Here is a 23688-nt window from a genome sequence, read left to right as displayed (position 1 = left end):
ACCATTTTCTGTTGCACCATCTCATGTGCACCAAGACTACCACAGAAGTGGGTGACTACCTAGAAAGCCAACGTGTTGGCTCACAAGTCCTCTGATGTTCACCGTCTCCCTACCCAAGATCCCCAGTCCCTGCTAAAGCTGCTGGCCTCAGACTATTCTTAAGTAGCAAGATCCTACACCATAAATCACATTTTCAACTTGTTTCTTATGTCAGAGCCAATTACAGACCTTCTATTTCTTTCATTATTCAAGTAAGGCAGCCATGAAAATAGTTATTAAATACAAGTCACCACCAATTTAGCCTTAAAATTTTATGGGTCAGAAGTAGAAAATCTATTCATATGCATGATATCCGCCTGCCTGGGTTTAAACAGAGACAGAGGCAAGGAAAGAAACTTGTGCATCTACTGGTGTCACTCTGGTTGCCATCACACAAAGACCGCCTGGCTCCTGCCTGGGTAGACAATGTCATACTGTCAAGCACAATTTTCCAAAACAGGAGCAAGGACCCATTTCCTCAGGTCATGGATGAAAATGGCAGCTGAATAGGTTTAAATTTTTAAAGATACACTCTTTCACCCAACCATTGTGGCTCAGTGGTTGAGCATCGACCTAAGAACCAGGAGGTCATGGTTCAATTCCCAGTCAGGGTTGTGGGCTTGATCCCCAGTGGGGTGGGGTGGGGGTGTGCAGGAGGCAGCCAATCAATGATCTCTCTCTCTCTCTCTCTCATCATTGGTGTCTTATCTCTCTCTCCTTCTGCCTTCCTCTCTGAAATCGATAAAAATATATTTTAAAAAAATAAAGGTATACTCTTTCAGGAATGTTAGAAACCATAACTCTAATGGGTAGAAAGGGCAAGACTTTTCAGCAAACTGAGCCTCAGCCTGTTCATGCCTAAAATGGAGCCAATTTACACTTGCCCTCCCTCCCAGGATGGTGCCTTTAATTAAATCATATGAGACCGTCAATATGCAAGTTTGTAAGCTAAAAAGTACCATATAGGTCCCAAAGCCATTGCTATTTTACAGTGTTAATATGCCATATGTAACTAACAACTATTACATTTCAGCTTCATGTCCGAAAGCTTTTGAGGTGTATATAGGGAGCAGGGTGTGTTAATGGAATATATTCTTTTAAACATGGAATGTTATGAGATTGACAAATTGCTTTTATAACTGGAACAAATCATGCCTGCCATTCAGTAATACTTGGAAATCCATCATCAATTTGATTTACACCCAGCATCAATAAATCACACAAAGTGTACCCTGTGTAGCCCACAGAGTAAACAAAAGTAAACATTGTGTTTCACCTGCCTTGCTGGCTAGACGAAATGAAAACTCTGGCTACCTCAACTGGAATAATGCCTTTGGTCTCTGACTGGTTTGGTTATTTTTGGAACTTTTTACGAAATATTAACTTTATTTGCTCTAATTCTGCAGGAAGCCACATTGGAAGTGCAAGGAAATATAAATGATTAAAAGCAGAAGTAGGGAAAAAAGTAACCAAGTATTTTGCCTCAACTTTCTTTACCTAATATATCAACTGCATCTCTTCAAAAAAGTGGAACCCCGATTGCTATTCTTATCCCACTTCTAACGTGACAACATTCAACACAGTTCATTCATGGGTGTTAGCAGGTTTTTTCATTACCTGTTTTCCCAGGGAGAAGCATAAGGAAGAAATGGTATAGAAAAGTAAAAATCAGTGGCAGTAGTTTAAAATTTATGTTGTGGCAGTAGGGGAGGGGAGAGGTGGGCAATACGAAGCTAGCTGACCCACTAAAGAATAAAACTCTAACCTTTTGAATTAGCAAACCATAAGCAGTAAAAAATAAAAATGAAACTTGATGTACCATTTAAAGTACATCAGTTTTTAGAGCTCCCAGGTTCACACAACACATTATTTTTCTTAAACCAGGTCTTTACAAGACACACCAGTCTTAAGTGACAACAGAATTTTTTAATCCCAATTAGTTTGGTGTCCTTTGTTGATATTCTGCTTTTTCTGACTAACAATAATGAATAACCCACAAAGTGCTAATGAATAACTAACTCCCTTTGTCTCCAAGGACAGCAGAGCCCAACAAGAAATGTCAGAGGCCCTGAAGTAAAAGAAAAAACCTTTACAATGAAAATCTTCCCAATTATGTAGGCCTACAGGTACTGCGAATGTGGGATTGTCTTAAATATTTAAATAGCTATGTCAAATGTGCTTAAAGTAGAGATCATAAAACTGATTTCCCACATGCTTTGAAAAAATGCATATCTGCCAGTCTAATCACAATTCATAACTGCTGAGCGGAAAGTAGGAAGGAATGTCATTATTGGTACAATATAACTGGAACTCTGTACTCACCAATCCTAGCAGGGCCAGGAAGTTGCCAACTGCAGAACGTCCTCCATGCTCACTCAGTGGCTCATAGAAATACAAACATTCTCATCTCAGCACACTACAATTTTCTATGTAGTAAGAAACCATTTTTAAAACTAATTTCTACTATCTTAAAAATGTAAAGCTAAAAAGTAACTTTTTCTCTATCGTAGGGAAGAGCAAATAAATACACTGACATTGCTGAGAACCAGGGATCGTACTGAGGAAGTGTGAGGTAGAACTCTGTAATGTTGTATTTTAACTAGAACTCATTATCTTGTTCTGACATATTTCCTAACACTGTCCATGCACAGGGCCCAAAAGCAATGACACTCCTAAGTCAATACGAATAACCTTTCACTCAGTTTTCCAAATATCATTTCTCACTAAAAGGGACCTGGGCTGGTTCTGGGTCTGGGGCAGGAAGTGCAAATGGGCCTAGAATATTTGTTAATGTGTGAAAGCAAGGAAGTGTTTCCTAGGAACATATCAAAAAGAACATAGGAACTGACTTGAAGGGGCTCCCATGGCTAAATCTGGGACAACATGAGCATCAGAAAGAACAGTGACGATAATAAGTTACAGTGCAATAAAGTTTTCGTTAAGTCCACAGTGACTCTCAATAAGAGAAGGGAAAGAAACTCCTCTTTACAATAATAAGAATACCCACTAATACACAGAGAAAATGCCAGAATCGGAAAACAAGGCAATAACTTATTCAAACAAGGATTATCAATGGATGCTATGAAAGCATATTGGAGAACAAGATTATTGATTAATTTTGAAAGGTAAAGTGTCTTTGGCAGTGCAGAGATCTGGTGACACCACCTTTGCCAGGTGATTAAAAGCAACATCACAAATAGTAGGACAAATGAGCATTCAGTGCTTCCTGGTGTAATGCAATGAGTGGTACACAAAACACCTATGTAGTACTCCTGCCAAAACTGTTTAACCTGAGCCCAATCATGATGAAATATTCAAACAAAGCAGATTGTATAACAAAACAACTGACATGAACTCTAAAAATATCAACAAATTTGTCAGGAAATATGAAGAAAAGGCAAGGTTAGAGGGCTACTCTAGATTTAAGGAGACTGAAGAGACATCACCAAATGTAGTGCACGATCTTTGCTTAGATCCTGGATCAAAAGAAAAAAATGGCTACAAAAATCATGTGATTATAAATGGGGGAAGAAAATAATAACTTATATTATAAGTAATGATAAATAAAATAAAATATAAAATAACAATATAAGATGAATTTTTTTAATCATTTTTTTTATTGCTTAAAGTATTACAAAGGGTATTACATATGTATCCATTTTATCCCCCCGCCCTAGACAGTCCCCTAGCCTCCCCCATCCCCCAGTGTCTTATGTCCATTGGTTATGCTTACACGCATGCATACAAGTCCTTCAGTTGATCCCCTACCCCCCTACCTCCTGCCCCCCAACCCTCCCCGGCCTTCCCGCCGCAGTTTGACAATCTGTTTGAGGCAGCCCTGCCTCTGCATCTAATTTGATTATGACCTGCATTTTAATATATAACTATACAGGGTGTCTCAAAATATATATATACACTCTTGAATAGCTGACAGCTCAATTTTGAGAATGAAATGTATTTTAACAAACACTGCCTTTATAATTATTCAACGTGTGTGTATACATTTTTGGGATACCCTATATATAAATAATACTATTGTAGAAAAGTTAAATTCTTTGGTTATTATTAATGGATTTTTATTATATAGCATGCAAGTTACCAACTTAGAAATTTGGGGATGAAGTGTCATAATGTCTGCAACCTATTTAAAAGTGGTTCAACTTACTTGCAAGAAAAAGAGATATTAAAAGTGGCAAATGCAACATAATTTGATGAACAAGAATAGATCCAGAGATAAATGGTAGGGGAGGGGGAGGGGTTAGAGAGCAAACAAAGGACTTGTATGCATGCATATTAGCATAACCAATGGACACAGACACTGGGGTGGTGGGGGCTTGCCCAGGGTGGGAATGGTTGGGAGGATCAATTGGGGGAAAAGGAGACATATGTAAAACTTTAGACAATAAAAAAAATTTTAAAAAGTGGCAAATGCTAAAAAGTAAAATACAGTATAACAATACAGAATAATGTAAGATAAAATCTAACTTTTTAAAACAAGAAGATTCAAGAACAAAGAATGGGTTTTATTTAATACTAGAGGCCTGGTGCACAAAAATTTGTGCACACGGGGGGCGGGGGTTCCCTCAGCCCAGCCTGTGCCCTCTAGCAGTCTGGGACCACTCAGGGGCTGTCCACCTGCTGGCTTAAACCCACTCCCCGGGGGATCGGGCCTAAGCTGGCAGTCAGACATCCCTCTGGCAGCCAGGGAGTCCTCGGGGGATGTCCACTTGCCAGCGGGGAGCAGGCCTAAGCTGCAGTCGGACATCCTTAGTGCTGCTGAGGAGGCGGGAGAAGCTACCACCACCACCACTGTACTGGCAGCCATCAGCCTGGCTTGTGGCTGAGCAGAGCTCCCCCTGTGGGAGCGCACTGACCACCAGGGGGCAGCTCCTGCATTGAGCATCTGCCCCCAGGTGGTCAGTGTGTGTCATAGTGACCAGTCATTCCCAGTAGTTCTGCTGTTAGGGTCAATTTGCATATTACCCTTTTATTATATACGATAAGTTATGTATGATTGGCTACAGGGAACAGTTGGGTGGGACTCCTGGGAAATTCGATTAAAGGGACTATTTGGGGGGAATTTCCACTGTTGTCTTTTTTGCACTTTGTCCTTCTTCCTTCCTCCTTCACCATTCTCAGAAGACAGACTTCAGCCCAGACAGTGTGGCTCAATGGTTAAGCATCAACCTATGAACCAGGAGGTCACGGATCAATTCCCAGTCAGGGCACATGCCCAGGCTACAGGCTCGATTCTCAGTGTGAGGCGTGCAGGAGGCAGCCAATCAATGATTCTCTCTCATTATTGATGCTTCTATCTCTCTCTCCCTCTCTGAAATCAATAAAAAAATTATTCTTTTTAAAAAAAGAAGGCAGACTTCATAGCAGGAGCTAGAGTGAGGCAGTTATTGTACAAGCAAGAGAGAAAGACTAAGAGAAGCTCCATGATCTTGGGCATGACATCCCTGACCTTCCAACCACTAGCAGCATCACCTGCTCTGGCCTACTCTCTGTGTGAAAAAAATAAACTCCTGTGACAGAGGTTCCCAAATGTTCTCAGTTCATGGCATTCTTAATGTCTGTGATTTTTTTCATGGTGCCCCTAGGCCAAAAGGAACACCCAACACCTATTTATTAAGTAGTTAGTCAACAACTTAATAGTATTTGTGTGCTCACAACTTGTTAACTGTTTGGAAAAAAATATTACACATAAATTAAAAATAAAAGTATTTTTATTTCATTGTTAACCACAATTATAATGAGATGTGTTCTAATTGTGCTCCCTACTACTTCTCAAGTCTTATAATCAGATTGGATTCCACCACCTTCATCTCCTATTCCAGATTGTCCTTCCTAAAATGAGTGGGCCTCATCCAATCAGTTGAAGGACTGAACAGAACAAAAGCTTGACCCTACACCAAGTATGAGAGAATTCTTTCCTGAATAACTAGCTGTGAACTGGAGCATTGGCTTTTTCCTGCCTTTGGGTTGAAATTGAAACATCATTAATGGATCTCAAGTCTGCTGGCCTTCTGGAGGGAACTACTTCATTACCTCTCCTAGTTCTAGCCCTTCAGAGTTGGACTACAACTAAACCTTCAGCTCTCCCGAGCCTCCAGCTGGCAGACTCATCCTGTAGATCTTGGGACCAGTCAGCCTCTATAATCACATGAGCAAGTATATCTTGTTAAATAAATCATGTGAGCAAGTATATCTTTTTATATGTCATTTTAGATGGATAGATAATACATATATTCTATTTCAGACATATAGTTATACCACCTATTGGTTCTGTTTCTCTAGAGAACCCTAACTAATACACCCCACAAAGTAACAGGTTATTTGGTACTTATTCCTCTGGGTCATGGCATCCTATCTAATAAAAGGGTAATATGCAAATTAACCATCACTCTGTCACAAAGATGGCGGCGCCTAGTCCTCTAAGCCCCACCTACCCCTGGAGTCCCTCAGTCCCGGGGGTCGGGGGACAGCCACTGAGAGCAGGCCAGCACAGCGTGAGCGGCCTGGTGGAATGCTTGCTTCGTCACCGCACCCAACTTGGGCCAGCCTCCCAGAGCCAGAGCGGACACAGACAGGGTCAGGGGGCCAGCCCACAGCCTCCGTGGCCAAGCGCAGACCTGGAGAGGAGACAGCAGGCCCGCCTCCTGCAGAAGCAGCACGGGTCCCTCCCGCCTCCCATGGAATCTGTGCAGATCCCTCCCAGCTCCCATGGAATGAACGCGGGTCCCTCCCACCTCCTGTGGAAGCAGCACAAAAGCAGCAGGCAGCCTACTGCACATGATATCTCGCGATGAGCTACTAGTAGTTAATAATCCATGAAAAGGCAACAACAAAGCCAGGGAGACATGTTAACCTCAAGCTTATTACCTTACTCCCAAGGTTAAAACCCTTCCACAGCTCATCAGTGTCCTCAAGACACATCTAACTTCATTCGTGTATCAACCATGACCCATCATCTGGCTTCTGCTTATTTTTCTCAGTCTTATCTCTTATCATAGTCTTTGTCCCCTCCAATGTGGATCCAAGTGAAAGTCCATAAAATGCACATGATCCCTCCCCTCCAGGTTTTGAGTATGCTTTTCTCCCTACCCAGAATAACTTCCAGACAGCCCTCTCACATGCACACGTGCACACACATACTTACAGTTATAGGACATACACATTGCAAGACTAGCTCCTTATCCTTCAAGTGTCTGACTAGATATCTTACTCTCCTCCCAGATCCACTTATCAAGCACTAGCTAGGAACTCTTCCAAATATTATCATACAACCCTGAGTGTATCCCTGTCAGAGCCCTAAATGTGCTTTAACTGTCCATTCATTTGTCTGAAATCAACTCCTTGAAGGCCATAACTATGTATTACTGGCTATTGTATCCCCTAAACAGTGGCTCACCTATAATATATGCTCAAAAATTATTTGTTGAGTAAGTGATTAGATGAAGTTTAAATAGTCTCAGATCACCATTCTCACCCTGTTATTGGTTTAGTTTAGGAACTGTCAACCAAGATCTGAAAATAGACACATTCAGCCACTCCTGGCACCATCCAGACCACTGGTCGTATCCAACCTGCAAGGCCAGGGGGGATAATAAAATGTTTTTTCCTGACCCTTTATCCATGCCCATGCATGCCCCAATCATGAAGATCCAGAACAAGCACTATAAGCTTGGAAGCTGAGCAAGGAGCCAGAAAATTGAAAAGAGAAGAATCTGAAAACTTGAAGCACTTTTTTATTTTATTTTATTTTATTTGAAGCACTTTTTAAAAACTGTTATAACTACTCTGGTCACCATCAACATAATATTCCCAAACTCTTTACTGACTGGCAATGAAGTTACTTATTCTTTCTAGACTTTAGTTCCCTAATCAGTTGAGCATAAAACTCAAGGTTGTTATAAGGAATAACTCAAATGTATTGGCAAGCACTAACACAGTGCCTGACATAGATGAGTTATAATATAATAAATGCAAGTTATTAATATTATCACCATTATTACTGCCAGTCAGAATTTCAAACATAAGTACATATAAAAGCAAGCTACAGTTCACTAGTCAAGCATGAGCTGAAAGACTTTACTGGTACTGGGCCTCAGTCCCTAAAAATACAAACACACGAGCTTGACATTGAAGAACTTCACTTGCCTTGCCATGAACATAGCAACCTGACAATGACAGAGCTATTTTGGATGTAGCCCCCAGGGAAAGTTTATCCTATATTTACACTTAAATCAGTATCTCTAAGAAATAAAACCACCAAACCTAAACCTAAATAGATAAAAAAAAAGAAAAAAGTTATACATATATGAAGTGTTGTTGTTTTTTAAATCTATCCATTTATACCAACTTCTCCATACACAGAAATACATAGACACTAAAACAAGCAACCTTGTGGTTACTTGCCTGATATAAATAATTATTCACCATTACTGGGTGAATTATGAGTTAACTTGGTGAATGGCTATTCACACGCTGCTAGTAATTTTATTTGGAGGTATAAACATTTAAAACTGAATGCTAAAAATACCTAAAGTAATATATAATTGTGCTAACTTATATAACAAAGCTATATTTTACATGGGGCACATACTCTTTCTATACTAGCCCAAACACACATATCATGTGCAATATAATCTTGTTAAATATCAGTTTCTACAGACAGCATGTCATTCAAATAATTTGCCAATCTACAACAATTATTCTTTAATTTAAAACATGGTAATTAGGGAGCATTTGAGATCTTGCTTCCTGGAAATTATCATCAGTTTTGGCCCAAATAAACTCATAAAAATTCAAAAAAAATTAAATAGATAATATAAAATATAAAACATTATTGAACTAAATAATTCTCTCTGAATTTCAAATTAACCAGGCTTTCTAGTTCTCCACAAGCACAAAAAATACATCTTTTCATTATTTCTCCTAGCTTCCTTCTCTCTTAATAACTGTATTAGAAAAATTACAGGTTTTGCTCTTGAATAATTTTTTTTCATTTCTATGTATTAACTCCTCATTTTATAAAATGTCTCCTTTTTATCTTTTTTCCTTCCAAGTACCACCTTTCTGCTAGCACCCAACTAGCATAATGATAGTTCCAGCCATCCTTAGCTCTCCGCCATGGCCTGCAGAATCTAGCCCTTGGGGAGCCAGAGCAGAGCTTTATATATCCAGAGGGTAGGATCTTGCTAAACTTTGCCCTTTCCCTTTCTCCTCTGTCACCATCCCACCTCCCAGTTTCTGAACTTTCTATCTTGCCTTCCACTCTGTTTCACAGTTCCATGAGATTTCACACTTACTCCTGTGGCCTCCTAGTCCTCACATACATGTATATATCCTCCCTCTTCCCAAGCGAGTCACATATCATTATAAGACCATCAACTTTGGCCCTGACATTGAGTCGTGTATTTTTCCATAGAATTTTCTGGGAGAAGGGACTAGGGGGAGAAAAAAATACTTTCCACTTTTAAAAGATCCCAGAAAGACAATCCTACCTTTCCCAGGATTTGGAGGAAAAGGACTTCCAAACTCCTTCTGCTTTGGCATTAAAGTGTGTGGCCCTGACATGCCTCCGGCCTGGGTGACCTGGAATCGTGACTTCCCATTGGTGAGCACTTGTCTCCTGGGGCTCAAGGCGGGCAGATGGATGGGACTCTCAGCCATGTTGCTCTGAGGAACCATCCCTCCTCCCAAGGGCATCTTGAGATGGAGACTGTTAGCAAGGCTTCCAATACCAGGGCTTGGTGCGCTGCCACAGGACGAGGGGCCAGGAGTCCCCGAGTGGGCTCGGATGGGAGGAATGTGTTGGCCACTGACCATCCCAGGCCCCTGTGGGGTTCCTGATATCCGGTGGAGATTCATGCTGCATGACCTTCCATTCATTCTGAAAAAACCTGTGGCCAAGATGGTCAAATATCCAATGGCACTAATGACTCCTTTCAGGCAAAGTCCAATAAGTTATCCATGGTGTGGGTTTTTAGCCTGTTTAAAAAAATAAATGCAGGCATTTTTAAAAGTAAAATGGAAAATAAGTTACAGTGAGTTTTCAACCTGTGTAGCTTTCATCTCAGGAAGAAAAGAAGCACTCTTAGCAAAACGGCCTTTTATGTAGAGCAGGGTCATCAAATACATGGTTCACTGGCAGGCACTTTCCCCTCCTGCATTCACGGTAGGCATGGATTATGGATCACTGCATTGTTTTGTTTGCCATTGAGCCCTTCTCAATATAGTGCTCTTGGCAACTACAACCAACCTACTGGTGCCAGCTTGCAAAATGAAACTTATTTTGCTCCCTAGAGGATCTGTCTGTACTAGTTCACTTCTGCAACAGTGAGTCTTGGAAAACCCAAAAGGCATCACCTTCATGAGCTGTAAGAGCATTGCTTCAGTGACTCCAGTAAACAAACTAATGGCAGATCTGGCCTCTAAATGAGATTATGAGGACATTAAACCACCTCTGATTTTCACTCATAGAGCAAGTATTTCATAGTCCCTAGATTCACAAAAGATAAAAATATGGGTCTGGGACTCTCACAAAGGCCTCATACATCCACATACCCAATATTCAGAGCAGCATTAGAATTTTGGTTCCATATTGATCCTGAGTTATAGAAATGGAAATAGGACAATACTCTCACCTTCCATTAATGTCCTAGAAAAGGAAAAGGCTGTGAAATATGCTTTATAGAAAGTGTAAGGAAAGAACAGCCCTTTAAAAGATATGTTCATCGTGCACCAAACATGGTAAATCAACCATAGTTCCATAAAGCTTCCATCTGCAATCCCACTACCCCCTTTCTCAAGTACCAGAGGAGAACCAAAAGTACTGACATGATCACAGAACATCATCATCCATCTGTATGCAATAATGTCAGTATTCCCTGGTTATATTGTTAGGAAAAGCCCTTCTTCCTTGATCAATGGCTCCCCAAAATGTACGTACAATCAATGAGGTGACTAAGTACCACCACTCCTAATGAATGCAGTCTGTTTTCTTTTACATAGACATGACAGTCTTGGAAAAAAGCCACCGTTGAACAAACAGAGGAAATATGGACGGAGTATAAGGAATAGTGGCCAAATATCCCCAACTGAATGATTTCTACTCTTTCTGAAGGACCCACTCAATGTCATAGACAAATATTTCCAACTCAACTCCCAAATGAATGGCCCCACCAATCATCAAAGACAGAATATCAAGAAAGGCAAACTTTTCATGAAAAAATTTTTTTCTTTTATCATTTTAGAAAATCAAAAATATTTCATTTTCAAGTCAAGCACTCACTGTGCCTTCTGCAAAGTTGACTATGTGTGTCCATATGTTAAAGAACTTCAAAAATTACTAACAATATAAAATTGGAAAGGTTCCCCTCATCTCTGCTAATTCTCTATTTTATTAACAATTCTAGCCTTGGTCCATGTAGTTCAATTCCTGGTCAAGGGCATGTACCTGGGTTGCAGGTTCAATCCCCAGCCCTGGTCTGGGCAGGTGCAGGAGGCAATCAATTGATGTGTCTCTCTTACATCAATGTTTCTCTTCCCCCACCCCACGCAACTCTCTCTAAAAAGCAATGGGAAAAGTATCCTTAGAAGAAGAATGAAGAACAAAGAATTCTATCAGTCTGTCACATTTAATACTTCCATGCCATGTAGTCCTCAGAGACACTTCTAGGTCTTGTTCCTGCCCTTCCCTTCACTACAGTTTTCGAGAATGAACAAATATGTCCAGGCTTATCCAAACCTGTATCATTTAAGTTCATTATGAATAATAAGAAATGAACCCTGGTATCAGGCCAGTTGTAAGATTTTTTTTTTTTACATTGGAAAAATTCCAATGCCTTTTTTGCTATATCTATTTATAAAAATTCAAATGTATTACCAGCTGCTCTATTGATTTATTGGTTGATTGTGAACAAGAATCATTTCATTTCTCTATGCTTTGCCAGGCTATAGTAGCCATCTATTCTCCACTCATTGATAAAAACTATTTTCTGAGCACTCTGAATCCTGCATAAGAAAGCACTTATTCACACACACACACACACACACACACACACATACACACACAAAAGGCAAGATAAATACATTGTATTGGCAACTTGTTAAAAATGATGAATTATACAACATGACTGGAAATATGAGTCACTAAGGCTATGGTCCAAGTGACCAATGTCTGAAGATTTGCAGACTATGCCCATTTCCAAGTTTTTAAAAATAAGGGAGTAATTTTTGGCAGCAAGATCACAACAAGCAGAAATTATCATCAAAAAATATGGATAAAACACGTAAGTAGGTACTTGGCATTAGACTTGATCATTAATAAGGTTAAGTTTGTGAAAAGTAAGAATAATTAAAACACCGAAAACTTAATTATCAGACACTCATTCCTGCCTGTCAGATTGGATATTTATTTTATTCTTTTATATACTATACTCCTGTTTTAAATCGCTTTAGGTTGAAAGTAAAAACAACAAAACTACTTAAATTTTGTAACTAAAAAAGTAACAGCCTAAAAGTAATGTGATTAATACCATAAAGGACAACCAAGAAGTCAATGGCATGTGACCTGAAAAAAAGAGTCTCAAGACAAAAATAAAATAAATTGTATGTGAAAATATGCCTATTGTTTTCACATTAATCATACCAACTGATTTGTCAAGCATTAAATTTAAAAATCAATTTTGTCTATTCATATTCTAATATTTTATATACTTTTTAGCTAGGCCATATGATCATGTACAATTCTAAGTCCACTTGGTAACAAAAAAAAGGAATAAACTTCTAACTTTTAAGAAAGACACATCCTCATTGACTCAAAGTGAAAAGAGCATTCAACCAGAAGTCAGGTCACCTGAGTTCTACTACTGGCAAATCATTTATGACTTCCCTGGACTTATAGTTTTCATCCATAAAAATGAGGAAGTTGATGATAATCATTATAGTCTCTAGAAATACTGTTCTCCCAGATAATTAAGATAAGGAAGATTATAAAAAAAATACCCATTTATTATGATCAGAAATAAATATGTAGATTTTATCATGGCACTTAAATTGGGAGACATGGAAGCAAAAATAGTACCTACCCGCTCCATCAAAGTAAGAGTTGATAGGAGGCTCTCATGCCATCAATGTGCTGAAAGACAACACTTACCATAAAAAGATGGATATTAGGATTAAATTTTCCTACATTTTGCCAACTAGTAAGTATCAAAACCTAACTGGTAGGAAGATTCCATTGAAAGAGTACCTTTCTATTTAAAAACTTAACAAGTTCTCCAACATTACTTTTCTTCTGGCCTCCCTTCAACTACACAACCCCAAGGTATCAACAGAAAAAAAAATAAGAAAAAAGCAAAATTAATGTACTGAAAATCAGATATATTGATACATCCATTGGTTCAAACAATAAAAACATTCATTCAGCTACAGGAGTCAACATGAGTTAATAGATCTTCACTTTTGACCACTGTCAAACTCAAAAACACTACTGTAAGTCAAGTCAGAGAAAAGAAGTACTTTGCTTCTAAGGAAAATAAGACACAAAACCATTTAATAATTTCTCTAGTTTTCTGGGAAACTTCTGACTTGAATCAAATCACAAAAATCATTTCTCTATCTTCTAAAACCAGGGCTTAGGCACTTTCTCATGGATTAAAAGATTAAACAAACAAAAAGCAATGTTAACTCATCCATTCAAGAAAATTCTCAAAACATGAGCTCTATACTGCCTATTTACAGCCAAAAGCCCTTTCTTAGTAAATATCATTAATAAACTCATCTAGACTCATAATTCATCTGATGAGCCAGTTAATTATTAATTTTCATACATCATTTCATTTCCTTAGGCTACATTTAGCCTTTGTTATATTTTCCATTCCTTATGCTACAAGCATTTCTTACCCTGCCTGGAAAACGTGATATTGAGGCACAAAATACTGGTAAGCACACAAACTGCTCCTGCGCTGGTTTCTTATACATATGTCTAAGTCATCTAAAGTAGAGTTTTTATTGATTCTTTTTATTTTTCCCCCTTTGGGTTAATGATTGTATAATTTCATTAACATTGCCTTTTCAACATCACTGCCTTGATCATTAATAGGCCCATGCTATTCCCATGGGCTTCTCTAGTTACAGCTTTTGTAGCCAGAAGAATATAGAAATGAAAAGCCTATTGATAGATAATATAAGTTATTCTCATGCACGGCTGCCGTGTGAAGCACATTTTGCAATTCAATCAAGGACAGATAGAGCTGAATGTTCTTAGATCCCAGGAGTTCATTTTAATAAGCAGAATGTACCTTGTCCTAACACAGGTGACTGACTCCTCAGAAAAGATTGTATAAACAAAAGCCAATCGTGTTAGTCATTTTATTGGCAACAATATAAACACAGCTATATTAGATGTCACCAATAAATCAAAATTATTCTTGTCTGCAATTTTAACAAGAGGAAAGTGCAAACATGAGCCTGTGAAGCTGGAGGATATTATAGAGGAAATGCATTGGATAGGTACAATATCTTTTCTCAATATTGAAAGAGAGGGTACTATATTATGATTAACCCACAACAAAGTATAGTTGATCATTTCTGTGGTTTCATAACTTTATTCAGTGAAACTGACAGATTCACAGACTTTAGAACAGAAGTTACACAGAAACAGGGCTGGGATAATTCCACATCACTGGGATAATTCCACATTATTGAGCAAAAATTTAGGGAGGTTATACCTGATAACTAGTACATATAGACCATAGATATTTGGACATTCCCATGGTCTAATGTTGGTAATTCTAAGGTTATTAACATATTTATTTTGAATAATAAGATGTACAGATGTTACTCAAACAACATAATCACTAATATGATGAAATAAAAAAAGAGAAAGTACGTTTTCTAAAGCAGGCTTAGCTCTTAGTTATACCAATTAAAAAATATAAAGAAAAATTATAGTGTTCCCTTCAGAGATTCAAGACCATTCTTCCAAAGACCACTTGAAAAGATAATATAATGAACATTATGGATCCCATCTAATAGAATCCCTGACTTTGTTTTATCTGTGGATTCCAAACCCTTAGCTATCTACTTAGGGATACATACATCTTAACTTTTAAAACAATTTTATATTTCATAGAATTTTCTCAAAAATGAAAACAATATTCCCTATATTTATAGAGTAAAATATCTGGCAGTGCCCTTTTAAATTTAAATCAGTGGCCATGATATTCAAAATACAGGCAGTAAATAAGGACAGGACATAGAGGTAAGGAAGAACAGAAGGGAAAAGAGGGACAGAAAGAATGGGAGAGGGGGGAGAGGAAGAGAAAAGGAAGAGAGTAGAAAAAAAGGGATGACCAAATGCAATGCAGGAATTAATTCTCTAACTTAAAAATCAGAAGTGGCACTGAGAACCTTATACACAATTCTATAGTAATTTTGGAATTCTAGAAGAAATTCCAAACCTTCAGGTTAATACTGCTTTAGGGCAATATTAAAAGTTCAGTAAACTCTCTTACAATCCACTTTCCACAGTTCAATGCATCTATACAACTCTTTTATCCCACAAGCTTACTCAATGTTACTACTTTTAGTAGTAATTACCTACAAATATTTCATTTACTTTACCTCAGTCATTAACTCATCAATGAGTACAGAAAGTTCTAGAAAACTGTGGCCCTACCGAAAATAGCAAGGGAGAGAGGGATTTCCTTGGTCAGCTTTAAGAAATCACACATAAAGAAAATTACTTGGAACCAAAAATATTTTTAAGACAAACACAGATAGGTCCTGACCATGTAGCACAGCTGGTTGGAGTGCAGTCCCAATACACCAAGGTTGTGGGTTCGATCCCTGGTCAGATCACATATAAGAATCAACTAATGAATGCACTGGCCAAGGTTGAATATGGGCCATAAGTTCCTAGATCTATGTTTAACAAAATATTCTCTCTAGTGTTTTCAAAATAGTTTCAATCTATTGGTGTACCCCGGAATGAATTATTCAATAGTGAAAGAAGTTTTACAACAGACTGGAATAAAATATTAGCTATCAATGTGCACTAAATGTATTAATGATTAAGTATCGTTTTGTTTCTATTATTGATGGGTACACATGGCTGCATACTGCGAATTACAGTAAAAAAAAAAAAAAAGCATTAAAGCCAGTTATACAAGCATTTGGACTATGTGCCTGCCCAGGTACCTATCAAGAACAGCTGCTGATATAGACAGAGTTGAACTGCCAAACTAAAACAACTACCAAAACATAGCTGTAATGAAGAAGAGATCTAAATGTTCAACATTTTTAGCTTTCTGGAAAATAAGGACTAAATAATACAAGGCTGCACTCCTACCACTGTTATCTTTCACTTTGTCTCTTACATATTATACATCAATTGATGAATTGTGCTCTATAAATATCACTTAACCAAATAACAGAATCAGGATCAAAATGACTGACAATTTTAGATCTTCCCCTTCGCAGAGGACAGATGACTCTTCCCTGGAATAAAACTTCATTCTTACAATGCTAACGGGGGAGAAGTTTAAATTAACACATAACTGCCTTTGAGTTTTTAAAATGTGTTCTTATTATGACTTAACCATCAGATACTATGAAGAGGAATTTGAAATGGAAAAACGAACACATTCCCTATGATGTCACTGCTGAATTAATTACCTGAATTGCAAAGAGTGAATACCACATGGCCATGGTTTGAGACACAAAACTTCTTCAGAAATATAAAAGAAAAGTAACTGGCTGAGGATTTTTCTTAAAAACAAAAATCCTCACACAAGGAGATAAATAGGTAGCAAAATATGGCAAATGAAAAGCACATTCTTTGTCATTTAGTGTGTCATTTAGTGTACTCAGCCCATGTGAATAGCTATTTGCAAAGCTAAAAAGTATAGTCCTCTCAAAAAGGTAATAAAGAGTTACCTATGAAAGATTCTAAAAATAAATTGAATTTATCATTCATTAAACCAAATATCCAAGTATAATAAAGTATCCATATCATATGTGTAACTGAGTGATTTCTTTCCTTCAGTGTAATTGGTGACCAATGTAACTATTTTTAGCTGTTGGTAGACAGAAGTTTTATACAAGTTAAATAATGTTAAGTGACATCACTGAAGAAATATGAATGTCCACAACAATGACTAGGCCCTTAACCAACATGACAACATATTTATTAAAAAAAAAAAAAACCTAAATGAATGACTCAGTCAAGTTACAGACAGAAGTGGAATCTATTGGTCATGCTGAAAAGGTTGGGAAAACATTAATCCATTTCTTCACACACAAGAATAACAAGAATTTATACACAGCCCTGGCATCTGGTTAGTTTTTTGTGTACAGTGTTCAGCAGGCCTAGAAATGAAACTTCACAGGTCTGGCTCAGAATCTCAAGAATAACTGATATTCAGAAAGTCTAATCACTGTATCAAGAAGCCTGGGACAGGGTCTGACCTGGTGCTGTAACCCTATCCATCCATCTCCAGGTGGGCAAGACTGGAGGTGCACCTGAAGGAATGTGTAGTTGTTCCTGTCCTTGGCCTTGAAAAGATAACATCAGACAAAAATGGCCCACCAGCTTTCTTCAAGTCTGCTCTCAAGTACTTAGAGCCTTCTCAATTCCAGTTTACAGACAAATTCCCTGATTTTGTTCCCAAAGTGAAACATGGTTGGATCCTTATTTCTGTTCATCCTATCAAACTGCCTCAGAGTCCCACCTAAGTGTTCTTTCTCCTCCTCTCTTTTTGCCCTCTTTTTCCCCAAATCCAGATCCCACTTAGCCTCCACGCCCACCCCAAATGCTCACCTTATACCTTACCCAATCCTCTCTTAATTTATATGTCTCTGATCTGTAAAATGGTGAGAATTACACTATCATACCTAATTCATAGCATTATATAATATTAAATGAGATAATGCATGTTAGTTGCTTAGCACAGTGCCTGGTACATAGAAGGACCCAATAAATGCTAACTGTTTTACTTTACATACCTCTCTTAATATTCTTAACTTTCTACATAGCCTCATTTGTCTGTGTTTTATCTTCCTGTCTAAATTCTAAATTCATTAAGCTTTGGTGCTATGTATAATTTACCTTTCAACATTCCCCAGCCATTATATATACATAGTCTCATATTAGGCTTACCTATTTATATTTTTCACACTACATGTTACATATAGATTTTTCATACATTTATATTTTCACATTTATATTTTAAACTATTCTGAAAAGATTGTATAGATAAAATGTGTAACTATATATTTATATTTTTGTATCCTATATTTACCATTTGTTGCCTGAATAAATACAGTATAAGTAAGTTGTGACCACACAATCATGAATCCTACACTGTGTGTCCTGTTGAATCAGTTTAACTACAGTTGCATATTTCCTAGTCTATTCCTCCTAACCTATTCTTTTCTCTATTAGGAAAGAGCTGCATAAAAACTCTGTTCCACTCTTCTGAGCAGGCACATTACTCTTGCTTGGCATACTCATGAACAATGAAAAATCCTAGCTAAAAGCCTGAGACCAGGCACTTCTTTTGCTGTGGGGGCTGTCGGTCCTAACAGAGGGACTGCCAAAAGCATTTTGGGTTGTCATGGTGGAAGCTGTTCCTCAGCATTCTCCTTGCTCACCCTCAGCTGACTTCACACTACACGTTTCACTCATGTTATATGTACATAGATTGTTCAGTCCCCCTAATCAGACCATCACGGGTTAGAATATAGGGCTTCTGTCTCATTATTGTCCCAATTTCCTGACCTACTAAAAGTTTATGTCAGAGAAAGAAGCCAGACCCAGGGGTGCATGCTGAATTATTCTGTTTACATACAGTATTATCAAAACAGGTAAAAATTAATATATCTGTTTGAAGTCAAGGCAGTGGTTACTCTGGGGAAAACATAGTGGCTGAAAGGAACTAATAAAAACATTTCTGGATGTTGGTAATGTTCTATTTCTTGATCTGTGTGCTAGTTATTTAGTTGTGTTCAGGTTGTGAAAATTCATCAAGCTTAAGATATACTCACTTTTCTGTATCATTATTTTACTTTATTTCAATAAAAAAAATGGGTTTTGTGTCAGTTCTGTCTGAAGTAAATGGAAAACTTGGATCTTGAGCATCTTTTAACCAAAGTTCTTTTTAGTGTCATTTTAAAGATTTTGTTATATGTCTCAACCTCCTGGAATGAGTCAGACAGCATGTTTTTATTGCACAGATTTCTTATGTGCCCTTCATTTATTTTTTAAATTTATTTTCAATCCTGGTGGATTCTATCAGCCAACCACACTTATGTCAGAAGTTAGAGTTAAGTCCTGTATTTCCACCTTCTTTAGAATATCCTCTACAGAAAATGACTTTTACAGGGAAGAGAATGTGCCTGGGATGCCACTCTGAATTGTCTCCTTCTTCCATATTATGAAAGAATTACAAATTAACATTCCAACTCCAGAGATCAATAACTACAATATGATAGAGACAACAGTGGAAAGAATGTCCTCAGATTTAATTTACTAGCGGGAAAGAGCACTCAGAGAAAAAAAGACTAAGAACACTGAGCTCTCTTCTACAACAATGGAAAGGCCACTTGCTGTCATATAAATGAAGGCGGGCTAGTACAAAACATTTATTTGCTACTGTTTAACCTCCCCACCCTGGCTATTTTGGCCCAACAGGAATTTTATCCACTAGTTGAGGTGGACCCTGGAGTCCATCAAAAAAAGTTGCTTTTCCTATTTGGAATAATAATCATTCCTTCTGAGGAAACTAACTGACCCCAGGTATTGAATCACTGACAAACAGGTTACTATTATGAAACTTGAATTTAATCAGCGGTCAAAGGAAAGATGCTCCCTCAAAATTGGGCCAATGTGAACCAAGGAGAGAGACCGTTATAGCAGCAATTAGATTTCACTACTCATCCTCAAGGATTGCTGAGTCCTCTGACCAACAAAGGAAAAGAATTCAACTATCAATAATGAAAGGCATTTTGAAAGTAACTGGAAAAGAAATGGCCCCCACTCTTCCTTTCAAGGGTATATAGTGTTAGGGCTAGTCTAGCAGCAAAAACAATTAGTGAAAACATGTAACAACTGTAATGCACTTAAAGGTGATCCTTAAACTTCAGCATGTTCCCAATTGCCAAAATAACATAATTTCACAGACTCCTGTCTCTAAATAGCTTTAAACTTTCCCCTAACAACCTTCATTGCAGCCTTTTTCTGCAAACCTTTGCAGGCTGCACCTGTTTCAAACAGCACCTCTGGAAGCAAACTTGGAGAAGAAAAGAGAAGGAATATGGATATTTAAAGTAACACAGTCCATTTTATATCCCCCCAAAAAAGTTTACCAGTTTAGTGTAAAAATGGAGGTCTAGTTGGGAACTCAGAGAAGGGGAAACAGACATCTGGCTAACTCCCAAGGCAGAAATCATGACTCATCAAGGCTTTCAGAGGGGACAGGAGACTGCATTTGTCTTGAGTTCACCTTCAGGCCAATAAAATGCTCTCTGAACTGAGACTGGGAAACTTGAGTGTTTGTCCTGTGTCTGACAACGGGCTGTGAGGCCTTCTGCAAAACCCTAAAACCCTCTGGATCCGTTTCCTCATCCGCGGATGATCTCTGAGAAAGGTCCCATTTGGCTTGAACAGACTATACAGTACTTGAAATTTCCAGTTCCCATAACCTACAAAGGGCTGGCCCACTGGGGGGAGCTGCAGACCATCCCTCTCCTCACAAACTCCAAGGCCCATGGGCCCAAATTCCGGGAGCTGCTGATGTCCTGCAAGTAGGTGGGGAGAGGTTTCAAAGCCCACCTCTCTATAAAAGGGGCTGCAATTGCAGAGTCCAGTACCTACAGACCCTGAACCCCGCTATTCCAGAAGTATCCTCCACATCTCCACCCCCTGCCCCAGGGTTTAGAATCTAAACCTAAATCTAAACTTTAGATGCTCCAGGGATGAGGGTCTGGGAAGCCTGGAGAGGGGGCGGGGCGGGAGAAGGGAACAAGAATACAGAGCAGAGGTGCAGGGTGCCTCTCTTCCAGGAGAGGTGGAGAGATCCAGAGAGGTACTGGGAACACGCCAGGCGAGGGAGAGGTGCGTATGGCAGGGAAGGAGGAGAGCAGCCCTCATCTGTTCCTGACTCCCGTAGCTTTGCCCGCGGGGGTCCGAGGCCAGGGCCCCCTAGTCTCTCTGGTATGGAGCAAGGGGCGTGCCTGGGAGCCGAGGCAACACAGCCCGGCCCCGGGCGCCTAGCGACTGGTCAGTGCCAAACCGCTTGGGCCCCAAACCTTCAACCCCGTCCGCTAGCGCTAGCGAGCTCAGCAAGACAAAACAAACTGGTGCGGGCTTCCTGTTGTGCAACCCAGCCCTGAGTAAGTCAGGCCGAAAGAGCGCCAACGCTGGCCCACCGCTGGGAAGCCCTGGCTACCCGGACCGAAGACCGCCCAGCCTGAGCCGGAATCCAGAGGGAACCACGTTCCGCTCGCGACTCCGGGAGCGCACGGCCCCGCAGGGCCAGTGTCCTCACCCTCAGGTGTCCTTTCACTTCTTGCCTCCCAAATACCCCCAACAAGTCGAGGGCGCGACCCGTGAAGCCAGAAACAACCTTTCCCAAAGTTTCTCCCTCCAGGTACCTAATTGAATCATCCATAGGATGACCAATCTGTCAGGGCCAAGTTTTCCAGACACTTGGGTGACTTCCTCATCCCTGAGGTGACTTGTCAGCTCCAGTGAGTAACTTGGAAGTGTCGCTCCGGGCAAGGTGTGTGTCTAGGAGGGAGCCGGCTGCTCACTCACGCTTTCCAGAGCGCAGCTCTCAGTCGACTTCAAAATACACACAGGGTCATTTATAGGGGCTGGAGCCATACGCGGGACAAAGTCCTGAAACTGAGACATTTTCCAAACAGTGCTGACATTTTGTCGGGCCCCATAAAAATGTAAACGGGAGGTGATGAACCCCGGGTAGGGAGTGTGCGCGTCTGCATGTGTCTGCGCATTTTGCAGCGTGGGAGGTTATAGTTATGACCAGGAGGATATGGGTCACCAGAGGGTCCCCGCCATGAGTTAGGGTACCCCCAATCCCAGGACCTGTTGGAGCAATGGGGACTTCGACATGAGCAAAGGCACAAGCGTGGAAAACAACCTTCTTGAAGCTCCACAAACACGTGGAACTGGCAGAGACAGCTACAGCCCCGTGTTCACGAGAGACCTCAGGTCACCCCATCAATTCCCACTTTTCTAAAGTTTCCCTTCAGTGAAGACTCATGAGTGGCATGCACAACCATGCCTACGCGCCCTGTACTGTAACTTTCCCTGATTATGGAGCCCTCTGGCCCCTGTAGTTGAAAAAAAGAAACACAAAAAATAAAAATAAAAACTCCCTAATTAGAGAAACTTTAAAGCCTTGTTGATTTCCTTTCCTTCCGTTCTCTACACTGGACGCTCTTGGGCAACTGACAAGAACACAGCTTGATTCTGTCTTGAGGGTCGCTATCTGAGTAAACAGATCTCTTAATTAGAGAATCTGGGGGGTGGGGATGCGCGTATCTTTAAAACCGCGCAAACAACACCAGTTCAGCCTGGAAAACTATTTCTAATCCTTAGTTTGTGTCTCCCAGCGTTAACTCCCCCACACTCTCAAGCGCCGGTTTCATCCCCTCTGTCGCCAGCGAGCAAAGTTCCTATGGCATCCACTTACCAGGTAACCGGGATTTCCAAAACAAAGCCGGTGTGCGGGTCCCTTCCCCGGGCCAGCCTGCGCGAGTGACAGCGGACGGCCAGCGCTGGCGAGGAGAAACTTGGGGCTCCAGCCCTTCAGCACGCTCCGTGGGTTCTGCCTCCTTCTGAAATGAAAACTCCCATCCCAGCCTGGGGACGGAGCGCGGAAACCCGGCCCAAGTGCCCTGTGTGCGCGCGCGTGTGCGAGGGCAGCAGCCGCGGGGGGGAAGGGGGAGGCGAGGAGGGAGAAGGGGGTGGCTGGACCCTCGGCATCAGCTCATTCCGCCCCCCCCCCCCCGCTACACACCCACCCACACACACACGCAAACAGTGTTTTTACAAAGTTGAGTTTCGACTTTGTGTCTCGCCTGTCCAGCTCATCCTCGCCCTGGGCCGGGGGATGCGTCTGGGGCCGGCCTGGGATACTGGCTAATTGGTTTCGTCGGGTTCCATCGGGGAAGTGCTGGTGCGAGCCTGGACGGCTACGGCTACGGTCAGCGCGGGGAGGGGCAGCGCTGGTGCCCGTGCGCGCCGCGCTCTGGGCTGCCGGAGCGGCGCAGTGTGGACGCGGCCACTGGGATAGGGGAAGGGGGAGGAAGGGAGGGAGGCGGCCCTGGGAGGCGTGTGGATGTTAGTGCGGCTGCGAGGGCCGGCCTGCAGCCAGCTGCTTCCTGAGTGTGAGCCGAAGGGGGAGGGGTTAGAGGTGGGGGCGGGCTCGCTGGTCACCAGGCTGGCCAATTCGAAGGCTGAGCTTGTGTCTCCCTCTCAGCGCATTTAACACACTCACTCCTAGCCTTGCACCAAAGAGTCCAGAACTCCAGAACAGGGTAGCAAGAGCAGGGAGACACTTTGCCTTCTTCTTGGGCCTTATTTGATGAACTGGCTTTTTTCTTTAACAT

At 40.5% G+C, this 23688-nt stretch overlaps 1 protein-coding gene across 2 annotated transcripts in view; it reads right to left on the bottom strand.

Annotated features, from left to right (window-relative positions):
- Positions 1-23058, bottom strand: part of GLIS3 (GLIS family zinc finger 3) — a 452058-nt gene extending 429000 nt beyond the window's left edge. The window contains exons 1-2 of one of the 2 annotated variants that reach the window (XM_059656775.1): positions 22770-22909; positions 9549-10035 (exon numbers count right to left, since the gene is read on the bottom strand). In XM_059656775.1, the coding sequence (XP_059512758.1) occupies positions 9549-9936 (388 nt within the window). In that variant the 5' untranslated portion in view covers positions 9937-10035; positions 22770-22909. Of the gene's footprint in view, positions 1-9548; positions 10036-22769 lie in introns of both variants that reach the window. The other variant, XM_059656776.1, reaches the window with a different exon arrangement.
- Positions 23059-23688: the final 630 nt, after the last annotated feature.

Source organism: Myotis daubentonii, chromosome 11 (genome assembly GCF_963259705.1).
Source record: "Myotis daubentonii chromosome 11, mMyoDau2.1, whole genome shotgun sequence".
Taxonomy (NCBI): Eukaryota; Metazoa; Chordata; class Mammalia; order Chiroptera; family Vespertilionidae; genus Myotis; species Myotis daubentonii.
This window is presented reverse-complemented; position numbering and strand designations above follow the sequence as displayed.